Here is a 12,119-nt window from a genome sequence, read left to right as displayed (position 1 = left end):
ACGTCTCCACGCCGCGCCAACTCTCGCTTGGCAGTAGAAATGTCAGTTGAGGTGGCAGCCACAGACTGCCGTTTTCTTGTTTCTGTGCTCATTTAACCCAAAAATCTGTTGGGAAAAAAACGCCGAACATCAAAGTATGTAAGTAATTGTTGTGTTAAAAGCTGTATATGACGTTAGGAACCTTAAAGCTAATGTCTGTCGGGGACTAATCGGTTCACGTCTTTTGTTGTTGATGCTGTAGCTAGCTAGGAGTAGCCTTGAAAGCACATCATTCTATGTATTTAAGCTATGAATTTGTTCAATCTACATCAAATGCACTGTTTTAGCCGGAGATAAGGTGGGTGATGGACTCTGTATGTTGCTCTAAAACATAAAGGTTTCCTGCTAGTAGGCGAGGGTGTAATGTTGTGTTGGAGAAGCTACAACCACTGAGCAAATATCATGCCTTTATTGCTTAACTTTAAACTTAAATAGCCTTTAGTTAATATGCGTGTAATGACAGAGGACAAGGTTTAATTGGAGGATCCTGTTTCCCCTTTAAAAAGGGTGGAACATGGCTACAAAAATCAGGTAGAACCACAAGCATTTGTCTGTTTACTACCCGTAGACCCGAACCCGTTTTACCACTTAGGCTTGCTATTTGAAATGTGTGGCATTACGTTTCTTTTTCTCCAGGAATGCGCTTAGAATGATATCACTTCAAGTTAGATGTATAAAGTCAATGCAAATTATCAATCTACGTTTAAATCTTAAGATATTTCACTTTATTCAGCTTTGAAGCTGTTCCATTGATTGTTGATAATGTGGTTTGCAGGATTGTTACTGAAATCTATTTGTCTTTCTTATCATTGATAATCCATATAATAACAAATTTGCTCACTAATTGCTATTTTCCCTGTATTTTCACATCATACACTGCTGACATGTCAGCTATGACATCACATCAGCAGCTACAAGTAGACCTGATGGCAAGTGTAAAAATTGCTGAGTCATATTTTGATAGGTCCCATCTGGTCTAAAGGTAAACTGGTCACTCATATCATCATAACCTTTGAGTACAAGTTGCCCTTTACACAGAGAGTGAAAACAGCAGCTGTTCATTGTGGGCAAACGCCAGCCATGTGGAAAGAACAGCTTTTGATTTTAAGTACAAGACGGAATATGCTGTTGTATTGCAGCAAAAGACCCTCCTGAACAGTGATATTTAATTTCTGTTAAGCCCTATGATATAGTTAGTTTTTCAGTAAGTAAATTAGGCGCGACAAGCAAAGATTTCCCCTCTAAATCTACTTCAACAAAGGCAACCATTGAGGCCACTTATTCTGCAGGCAGCTTGCCAGATCCTGTGATGATGTAAGTGTTATATAAATCTTACAGCAAGGCTTAGCTGTGGTATTTAGCAGCTAGCATTCTGTAACTGCACTTGTAGTTCTTGGTTTTGTTGACTTAAAGCATGCGTTTTTGACAAAGACTTTCTGTTCCATAGAGAGTCAAAGAGGAGATTATTATAATCTGCCGACATGGGGGCCCTGTTGTCCCGATGGAGGGTAAGTCAAAAACACTTCAGGCTCAAAAAAGGACAAGTTAGCAACGTATAATTGTATCGTGATGCATTTCACACACACACACACACACACACACACACACACACACACACACACTAGTCAAATGTACTATAAAATCTCACGTCTCATCAAATGTCAGTTTAGAGAGTGCTGACAGCAGTCCTTTGTTTATCATAAATGAAAAAAAGTGAATTGAAATCAGTACTAATGCTGCGTTCCATTTGTACTCTGAAGTCGGAATTTCCAAGTTGTAAGTTGGAGGGGCCACACCACCCCCAAGTTCCTAGTAGGAAATTCCAAGATCTGGGGTAAACAGTAGTTAAGCTCCTATTATATTCTTTTTATTTTAGAATTTTTGACTGTGTTTGTTGCAAAAAAATCAGACCTATATACAGTATTATTCGATGTTCATATACAGAATTACTGCTGTTAAGGCAAGTTTTTCCGACTTGGCAACTGGAACGCTGAACTCGAAGACGACTTCACTCCCACTCCCGACTTCCCGGTTCTGAGAAAAAAAGGAACGCAATATAAGTCCAACTTAAAGTCTAGAGTCCAACATTTTGCTGCAGTTCATTTTGTGTTTGCACCTTTATATGTTTTTTTAGTGCCTGATTCTCAGATTTGGTGCAATTATTTTTATTGTTGTTTTATCCTTCTTTTCTTGTTTTCATAAGCTTTGTACTGTGGGCCAAAAAAGTTATTTCTAGGTTTTATTCTTGTGTTCCACTTCGGCACACTGAACCCCATGCCCTGAGCTGGATGAAATTCACACACTATTTTTAGACGTGCTCAGAAAGGGACGGAGAGAGAGACGATGAGCAAGTGGGCACACCAAAGTACAACTAGTTATTTAAGGACTCAGGAAATAAGAGGAATAAGATGTGTGTAAATTAGATTTTTGATATGTTTGCTGTTACACAGTGTATCATGGTAATAATCAAGATAAACCTGATGATTGTTGTCTCTTATCTTAATTCTTCTACCCAGGCAAAGCCAACCACAGTTGAGCAGCTGGAGAGCCTTGACAAGGTACTGACTTACATCATGTCATTTACTCGAACACTAAATCTAGTACAGAAAATAAAAACATGACTTTCCAAATTGTAATTTTAAAGAAGAAAACTAACACTCAATAAATTTGGGTCTACACCAAACACACGATTATTGAGCTCTGAATAGATACTTTGAACACATGGCAGATATTCAGTATGTAACTAATAAGCATTGTGAAGCTAACACTATTAATCCTTCTCCTTAAGACTATTTTGTTGACAATATTGACAAATCGCAGCTCTTAACAGAGTGAGAGTGGAAGTTTGAATAATCTTTGACCTCCACCTTTTCCTTTCAGGAAATCAAAGACCTTGAGGAGTTTAGAGCCAAAAACCAGCGTCTTCAAAAGGTAGAGTCAAAGAAAACATCCAACATGAGCACCATTTGATTCATTATTTTAAATGTTTGTGTGTTAATGTGTGTTTATGTGTGTGTGTGTGTCTGCAGCTGTGGGTGGGCCGTTTGATCCTCTACTCGTCAGTCCTCTACTTGCTGACGTCTGTGATTGTGTACTATCTCTACCTGCCTGATCAATGGCTCCAGAGACTGTACATGGCTCTGCCTTTCTTCATTTACCCTCTGCTGTAAGTGCTCACTTTGTTTTACAGTATGTCTTTACCATCTGCAGTGGTGTTTCAGATGTGCCACGTGAAGATATCTTATTTTTTTCTCTGATCCTGGTTTGCACTGTGTTTGCTCTATTATTATATTTAGTTAATTACCTTTTAATCTCACTCTTAGGGTTTGGCTGATCAGAAAGCTGTTGATCTTCCTCTTTTCCAAACGCACTGAGAGAAACAGTAAGTTGCCTTTAGTTGCTCTCTCAGTCTGCTTCAGGTGAGCATTTTGCTGCCACAGTAGTTGCACTTTTTTCAGGCTGAGCTGTGAGCTGCCACTTTGACTGTAAATACTTACAGAATTGTTGTTACTTTGTCTTCCTGTTGTGGACTCAGAAACAAATATTTTCTCATTTGTAAAATTGGAATCAATGTACTCTAAATATCGATATTGCTTTAAACATATGTTTGACCATACTTCTTCAGTGTCTGATTTCTTTCTGCTTCCTGTTTTTAGATGATAAACTAGAAGATTCAAAGGCAGCCAAGAAAAAGATTGTAAGTGTGAACATCTTCATTGTTCTTCTTTTTTATGCATCTACCACTGACTTATTGTAAACTATGTTGAACACCCTCTCTGTCTTACCTTTCAAGTAAAAAAACAAGATAATACATGACTTGTCAAACAAGAAGAATGGCTCATTCATGACTGCATTTTTCTCCAAACTTAGACAAGCTTGAAAAACAACTATTTTTGTCCTAAGGGTGTCTAAAAGTTGAAACCAGGGAATCACAAATCAATCTGCATGTTTGTATGAAAGTTCCCTTCTTTTGTGTCCACAGCTGGAGGAAGTGATGGAGACAGAGACATACAAAAACGCCAAACTCATCCTGGAGCGCTTTGATCCTGAGGCAAAGAGGAAAGCTGTGAGTGTCAGTTCTTTAGATTGGCTTCTTAGATGGAGTTCTTATTGTATTATTTCTGTTTAACTTTTGTCTGTTTTTTTTATTTTGTTTTAGGAGCTGGAGTCAACTCCAGTGCGTCCTCAGATGACTCCCAGGCCAGGACAAGGTAAAAAATGCCAACACACATCAGGCAGATAATTAACTGTGATTTATTGCCAGTAAAATACATGATAATTGAAGCCGAGAAAAACTCTTACCTTTGGGAAAGAGTTGAATTTTTGTTTTCCTTTTCTCCATACAGAGATTCGACAAAGAGGCGTGCCAATGAGACCAATGCCGATGGGCTCCCCAGGTCCCATGGCAATGACTCCCCAGGGAGCACGGCCCACTTTAGCACCAGGAGGTACACCTGTGGGTAAGGGGGCTGACAGAGATACTTCCTTCTGAACACAACGAAGTATCACATTATATGCCAACATTACTGCTGGGTCAACCCTGCACTTTGACCTCAGAGTTAGAGACAGTCAGTTGTATTCTGTGACCAAAGTTTACTAGAAGTCTTGCTCTTTCTAAAGAGATTCTCTGGCCTCCAGCTCACAGTCGAAGTCAGCAGGGCTGAAGACAGCCCAGTTGACTTTGACTAGGTTGGTATGTCAGTGCCTTTGTTTTCATATTGCTCTCCTTACAGAACCTGTCCCTCTCTCAGCTCCAGGAGGACCGCCGGAGAGATCTGCTCTGTCTGCCTCTGTCCTCCAGGGGGCAATACCCAGGAGCCCCTGCTCTCCTGTCCCTGGCGTTGGTAGGTTTTCAAGTCCATCAGTGAATCCTCTTTGAGAATGTGCTTCTCTACCATAGTAACATGGTTAAACAAATCTGAACTTAAGTGTCACATGGTTGTAACTTTGTGTGCCTGTTTATGCAGGTTTACACCCACCGGGTCCTCCGTTAGCAAGACCAATTCTGCCTAAAGACAGGGGAGCAATGGACAGAGTGATTGAGTATCTAGTAGGTGATGGACCACAGAACAGGTGAGGAAGCCATGAGAAAATGTAACCCTTGGCTTGTAACTTTCACACAGTCCAATACTGAACAGTCTGCAGACGCTCCATCAGGGCATAATATTGAGACAATGTCACGCTTCTGTCACCTTTATATATTTTTCTGCTACTACTGTGGCATTAACTTTCTCTACTTTCTTGGAGACTTGGAAGATCCATGCTCCCCCCTTTTTTTTAGCATCTTTGCCTTTTTGCCGGTATAATATCAAGTTTAACCAAACTGATTCTGAAAATGTTCTTGATATCAAAAATTTATGATGTAAAACTGTCCTGTTTCTTTCCTTCCTGTAGGTATGCTCTGATCTGTCAGCAGTGCTTTTCTCACAATGGCATGGCTCTGAAAGAAGAGTTTGAGTATCTAGGTAAGAACAGAATCCAAGGAGATGAACTGAATCAAATCTGAAACTTGAGATCTGAAAGAAACTTACTGTAACTTAAATTTTTGAGAGGATAAACACTTGGAAGTAAACACTGAGTAAAAACTAGGCTCACCAAAGTTTGTAAATCCAGGCTCCCTATGAAACATCACAGAATTGATGATTGATTGAAACACAGTTGTAAGAGATTTTAAATTGTAGATAACACTTTTGACTGATATATGCCTAAATACTTCATCAAATGTACAATTTCTAGTTTACTTTTTTCCTGTTGAAAATATTTCATTTCATAGTTCTAGTTAACTTTTCTCCTGTTGAGAGTATTTCACGTGGCAGCATAAAGCCCCCATGAGCCCTGAGGCTCTGGGCTTAAGACCAAGCAAGCCAAAGTGCCTTTGGAGCAGGGACGTGTAATATGCCAGCGCTTGTTGTGAGTCAGGTTTAATCACCTGCAGCCTGAGCTAATCACCATGAGAGCACAGAATACTTCTGAAGGCCACACACTGTCACAGCAACAGCTGCTTCACTGAGTAACACCACAGAAATCATATTTATAGAGCAGCTTTAGTTTAGCTTTAAAGTTGATTTTCAGATTTACACCACTTAGTTTTTAAAAAGATACATTACATAAAACATGTGTAGGAACCCTTAAAACAGCACAGCCTGTTTGTTTATGTTCCTTATTCAATCTCCTGTTTGTTTTTTTCTTACCTGTAACTCCTCAGCCTTTCGTTGCGCCTATTGCTACTTCCTGAATCCAGCAAGGAAGACACGCCCCCAGGCTCCCAGGCTTCCAGAGTTCAGCTACGAGAGACGGCTGCGAGCAGAATCACGTTCACCCGGACCAGAACGGCGTTCTGGTGCAGATAGAGAGGAAAGCCCGCCCCCTTCTGGAGGTACTACAACACAGACACACAGGCAGCAGAGGAGAGCAACAAAGGCCGGGTCTCCTCAGGACTTAAAGTGACACGGATTTGTGTTTAAGCCCCGTTTCCACCAAGTAGTCCAGTTTAGATCAGTATGGTTTGATTCAGGTTTGCTTGGTTTAGCCTGGTCCCATTTGTGTTTCTATAGCCAACAGTGCCCCCTCTTGGTAGGCGGTGTGTAAGCTGGATGCCGATAGCCACATCAGTTAAATAATCATGCGACATAACAGCACGACACAGCATGCCCTGCTAATGAATGCAACGAAGAAGAAAGACACGACACAGCAAACAAAGAACAACAATGGTAAACACCCAGCAATTCGTCGTCTTTGTGATTGGCATGTGGCTCTTTGTTACGAGCCACAATCAAGTTTCGTGTCAGAGAAGGCTGCCGCGAGGAGAAATTCAGCCACTGTCACATGGTTAATGACAATTCTTTCGACCCATCAACGCCCCATCGTCGGTGGAAACGCCACAAAATGCGTGCTGTGCCATGACAAACCGAACTGAACAGCTTGGTGGAAACAGGGCTTTAAAGACAGATTGCTGAAAGAGAGGAGGGATGTAAAAATCTTTCCTTTATCAGTCACACTGAAAAAAGTGTCAGATGCCTTTATACTGTATCAGACTTTAGATCAGTTTAACTATAAAAAGGTTTAGATTTGATATGAGAAACTCACGTGACCTGTGAGAAAAACCTACAAACACACACACACACATGCTGCCATACTCACAGCATTCTGTGCATCTTTGTTACTTACTCCATTTTCTAACCATCTGTGTTAGATGCTTCTTAGTTGACCTTCATCATTTGTTTGTGTTTGATTCTTGTCGTTACTTCAATGTCAAAATTTGTCTTGTTTGTAGTTGTTAGAGGACAATGAGCCAAAATACAAATTTTATCTTTTAACCAGACAAAATCAGTCAGTAGAAATGAATCCTTACAGAGGTTTTTATTCTTGTCAGACTGTCTGCTTGCAGAGTGGTAGAAGAAGGCATTATATCCGGATGTTATCTACAGTATTAGCCTGGCATCCCTGGCTCATTTCTGACTGATGGGTCCAGTGATATCAGATGACATCATTTAGAGTCTGAAATATATATTTTTTGTTGCATTAATGAAAAAAAGTAAAAGAGTTTAAAAAACCTCATAAGTAACAAATACAGTTGGTGGAGCAAAACAAGTGAAAGAAGCAAAAGTTGTGTCAGCAGCCTGCTTCATCACACTATTTGCTCATAGAGTTGAACGTGATAATGGTCAGTGGGTAACAGTGTGATCTTGCCTCTAGCCAAGGCTCCGGCTGCGTGGAATACGGTCCACAGTTTCCGGATCCAGCAGAGTCCAAAGAAACCTCAGAACCAACCTCTGCAGAGCCCAGGTTCCCCTTCCCTTCCTGCACTGTCTGATCTGGCTTAATTTGATCTTCCAGAATGGGTCTATTTCTTGGCTGTGTAAACTGTAGCACCGTAGAGCTCGACCAAATGCCTATCCCAAATCTCTACTCATGATAACCTCTAATCAAACTAAAAAAACAACAAGTTTAGCAGTCACTGATGTGTAAACCAGATCTGGGCTAAATGTTGCTTGTGAATCCTACTGATCCTTCCCTTTAGGGGTTAAAAATTCCCTTTAGGGGTTTATAAATCAACAATGACTCTTGTTCAAGTTGGGGCTTTGTTTGATGTAGTTTTTTAACTAATCCTAAATGATCAATCCTAAAACAATAAGTTTTAAGTGAATCATCTTGTTTAACTCAGATCTGGTCTTCACCCAGTGAGCAAAATATTTCCTCACTGATTCTTTTCAATCAACATGTTTAATGTCTCAATTGTCTCAGAAAGCCTGATGCATTCTTAATGTGTCTTCATAATTACATATAGAGGAGATCGGTTTGTGCCTGGTTGGATTGTGAAAAAAGATTGTCGGGTATTTTTGCATGAATGTTTCTTTTCTTTTGCATTTTTTAATTTAACCCTAATCCATTTGAAGTGAATGTCCTTAAAGCTGCTGTGAGGAACTTTTCAGTGTTTTTTTCCACCCCCTGCAAAGTGGACAGAAAATTAAAATAAGCTTTTCAGAAAGAGCAGTTTCCTCGTTGATGGTCTTGATTGCTTTTGCAGCCTAAGCGATGACGTTCCTTTTTATTTCAGTCACTTTTAGCACCAGGTAGAAACTCCTCACAGAAGCTTTAAGATGGTTGTGATGATATTACAACAAAAGTTTTGAGCAGGGCAACTGATTGAAAAGCCTTCAATCTGAGCAGGGTGCCAGGATTTCAAGTCAACCATCTGGGCTTAATTTTTTTATTTTTATATTTTTTTAATTAATCTTTGAGTGTTCTTTTAATTTATTAACCTTTGATTTATTCCACAGTCAAACTCTAAGAAGCAAACATTCCAATCAATCAATCAAATCATTGAATCCTCCAACATTTTGTCTGTCACACTCGAGATAAGTGTTTTCTGTTTGTTGTGACCAGAAACATTTTCTAGTTTTGATAAATCATTTGTTTAAACTTCTTTCACTCATTTAAAAACTTAAACTAACTTCATCCACTCCTGATTTTAACTTCAAACAAGCAAATCATTTGTTCTACTTCAAACTTTTTACATCATCTTAACTGCTCCCCTTTTCTCTCACCCTCTTCTAAATTTGGTCCTTTTCCTTACTCCTCACAAACACGTTGTCTGACTTGCCTGTCTTGTCTTCAGATGAGAAAGAGCTCGGGGAGGAAGAGCAGCGCACTACAGAGGCAGAAAGTGAGAGCCAATCAGAAGAGCAGCTTCCGACGCAGCAGCAGGTAGAGGAGGATGATGAGCCGGTGGAAGAGGAAGCAATGGACACTGAACAGAGTGACGGCACCCCTCGTGAGACAGAACCTCAGTCATCTTAGGGACAGAGGGTCCAGAGGAGCACCTGAGATGTGTTGGCCATGATAGGCAGGCGTCATTTCTAAGCAATAGAGAACAATAACAAAGTCTTTCGCTCTTGCAACTGAAATCATTCTTCCCTCTTCCCCCCACAAGCAGCATGAGAATCAGATGAACAAAACTCACGACATGCCTCAAATGATGCCCTCACATCATGGCCTCTGACTGTTGGATTAGCTGACTGGGAAGTTGTCAGATTTAGTGATTGTAGCTGAAAACTTAAGGCTGTTTCTAGAAAGGGTAGTTTGCTGCTGGTGATATTCTTTATGTGGTAACTGACACTGTTAATTTATCAGCTTTTAAGGTTGATTTTAGAAGTTCTTTTAGATTTTAAGAAACTTTTTAACTTATTATTTGAAGGATTTACATAGAAAAGATTGTCAGCAAAAATATGCTGGGATTTTAACTCCCTCAGTGACAGTGACTCCACATAGTGTGGTGTCTGTTTAGTTTGTTTTATTAGCATCTTTATCCACCACAGCACCTGGTTTCATTTCATGTTTTTACAGTTTATTTAAAGAAGCGTACTCTCAAGACCAAAGTTACTGTCATGGCATTTCCCATTGCCAACTTTTGTTCCCTGAAGTATTACTGATTTTTTTAAAAGTAGCAATTCATTAAATGATTTGTCCAGCTGGATTTTTTAACGTTTCTTACCAAGACTTTACAGTTTTACAAAATTTAAGGCCAAAACAGAGTACTGGGCCAGAGTTTAAGCATACCTTGTCACCAATATTTGATGCAAAGATATAGAAAGAAGTGTAAACACCGTTCTGATCATTTTAACTTTTTTTGTCAACATCTGTCAAAAGTAGATTATTTTCCATGACTTTCACAGTTCATCGAGTAACATTCAAGAGTCCATGGATGAGATGAGTTGATCTTAAACCAACAAGGCAGTGAGGGGCACAATCATTGGTTGGTTGCAATCTGGAGCCTCACCACTAGATGCCACTAAATTCTTTCCTCTGCCCCGTTGAAGGCTCAGTGCTGCAGGAACTCAGAACTGTTTGTTTTGAAATTCAGGTCGGCCATCAGTAACAAAGGCATCTTAAGAGTGTTCGTAATTTCGGAAGCTATGTGTGTCACAAACTGACCCTTTTCAATCCTAACCCTCATGTATTGTCTGTGCCTTCCCCCAGTTTATACACATTTCACCAATGACCAGAGTAGACTCACCATTTATTTATACAAAAGCAGTGTTTTTACAGTGAAATTCTTGTAGAATAAAATGAGCTGTTGATTTTGTGATTTTTTCAAATTATTTTCTCTTCATGAACAAGCTAACCTTTTAGCCTAAGAATATAATTATTGTATGATTTAAGCTGACAGTCATAGAGTCCAAGAACAAACTTCAAAACATTTAGCAGGTGATAGTAAAGAACAAACAAGAGCAGCTAGTTTGTCTCTAACCTGCGTCTTGCCAATTAGTTCCTCACAGGGTTATTATTTGCCAAATGCACTGTTTTAAATGTCTTACTCAACTCCTTTTTGCACTGAGTTTCTTGTTGTATTCATTTGGCCGTGCTGTGTTTGAATCTGTGGCTCAGGTAATGCTGCACTGTGTGTTAATCCTATGTTACTTTCACCATGACTTGAGGGTAGTCTGGATTGTTTGGTGTTCAGTGCTTTTATCAGGTTGGTTATTCTTGAGGAGTATTTTTATTTCTTTGCTTTTGAAGTGTTTTAATGTGTGCACTATTTTCCTTATTATTTGCCCTGTGTCAAGCTGCTGCTGGAACATAAACATTTAGAAGGTTCATCCATAGTTCATTTGGTAAAATTTACCCTATGATTAAACTGAATACAAGAAATCTCATGGTGGTGGCACCTGTGATTTACAAGTCTGGTGCTGGATACACAGCAAGTCTTGGTGGGCGATAAAAAAATCTTAGCACACTAAACAACATTTAAGTTTCATTTTTAAGGTTTTGAGCCTATTGATTAACAATAATTCTGGTTGTTTGTAATTAGCCTTTAACCTCATTGATGTCTGCATACTGAAGCAGCCTTATGCCTGTTTGTGGCAGCCAAAGCGCTATTGGTCAACAAACCTTTACTGAATGTTTAGGACTGACCTTGTGAAGAATTTAAAGTAGCCTGTCTTCTCAGTGTGACATTTAATGTTTTTTTTTGTTCTACCACCAGGCAGCAGTGTTTACAAAATGATGCACCATGGTTTCTGTGCCTGCTTTTGTAACTTGTGCTAACAAGTTTGTTTTATTATCATTAAAATATGCTGATAACATCTGAGCTTCCAAGACCCTCATCAAGTTGTCTGAAACGCAGATGGGTGTTTTCTGTGTTTACTTTGTAGCTTTCTTTCTCTCTGCATCCACATTTGCCTCTTGACATTCAGTGTGTGCATGGCACGCCCAATAAAGGTTTTAAAAAGCAGAATCAAAGTAGCAGTTCTCTGTTTTTGTTCATTCAGTTTATTTCTACTTCACATAATCATTTAGATAAGGTATGTGCAACCTTTTTGCTAAAAGAGCTACACTTGATTTAGTGAAAATGCTCAAGGGTCAGCAGCTTCTGATGACACATTTTTATTCTCTGTTATACAACTGTTTCTTTTCAGTGACAGATAGATTTGTAATTTTATAGCACTTAAGAAGTAAATGTCTCCTAACTGTCGTCTGAAACCTTTCATGTCATCAACTCACTACACTGCAGTGTTACAAGCCACATAAACAGGATTGTTAGCATTAGCTAGCATTAGTGATAACTCTTGTGGAGGAAA

The 12,119-nt window shown here is 39.4% G+C and overlaps 1 protein-coding gene across 5 annotated transcripts; it reads left to right on the top strand.

Moving 5' to 3' along the window:
- On the top strand, window positions 1-11,768 carry lnpk (lunapark, ER junction formation factor). Of its 5 annotated transcripts, none has more exons than XM_074676280.1 (15): window positions 1-138; window positions 1,487-1,547; window positions 2,556-2,597; window positions 2,920-2,970; window positions 3,069-3,205; window positions 3,363-3,421; window positions 3,696-3,736; window positions 4,022-4,105; window positions 4,199-4,250; window positions 4,386-4,487; window positions 4,791-4,883; window positions 5,007-5,112; window positions 5,434-5,504; window positions 6,245-6,415; window positions 9,158-11,768. In XM_074676280.1, the coding sequence occupies exons 2-15, from the start codon at window positions 1,521-1,523 to the stop codon at window positions 9,337-9,339; spliced, it is 1,218 nt and encodes a 405-aa protein (XP_074532381.1). In that variant the 5' UTR covers window positions 1-138; window positions 1,487-1,520; the 3' UTR covers window positions 9,340-11,768. The 5 variants fall into 5 exon arrangements, with proteins under 5 accessions (XP_074532381.1, XP_074532379.1, XP_074532380.1 ...); XM_074676278.1 differs by having other exon boundaries at window positions 4,773-4,883; XM_074676279.1 differs by having other exon boundaries at window positions 4,386-4,499.
- The last annotated feature ends 351 nt before the right edge of the window (window positions 11,769-12,119 follow it).

The sequence above is a fragment of the Halichoeres trimaculatus genome, unplaced genomic scaffold (genome assembly GCF_033239565.1).
Source record: "Halichoeres trimaculatus isolate MK-OKI-2021-1 unplaced genomic scaffold, fHalTri1.1 fHalTri1_scaffold_8, whole genome shotgun sequence".
NCBI classification, from domain to species: Eukaryota; Metazoa; Chordata; class Actinopteri; order Labriformes; family Labridae; genus Halichoeres; species Halichoeres trimaculatus.
The sequence above is the reverse complement of the archived record's forward strand: the minus strand, read 5'-3'. Positions and strand labels throughout refer to the sequence as shown.

What these genes read in the sequence shown, in the direction of transcription:
- lnpk (XM_074676276.1), top strand. Translation starts at nt 1,521, where the DNA reads ATGGGGGCCCTGTTGTCCCGATGGAGG. An exon ending in AGCTGGAGAGCCTTGACAAG is followed by an intron (nt 2,598 to 2,919) that starts GTACTGACTTAC and finishes TTTTCCTTTCAG; the next exon opens with GAAATCAAAGACCTTGAGGA. An exon ending in AAGCCCGCCCCCTTCTGGAG is followed by an intron (nt 6,416 to 9,157) that starts GTACTACAACAC and finishes TCTTGTCTTCAG; the next exon opens with ATGAGAAAGAGCTCGGGGAG.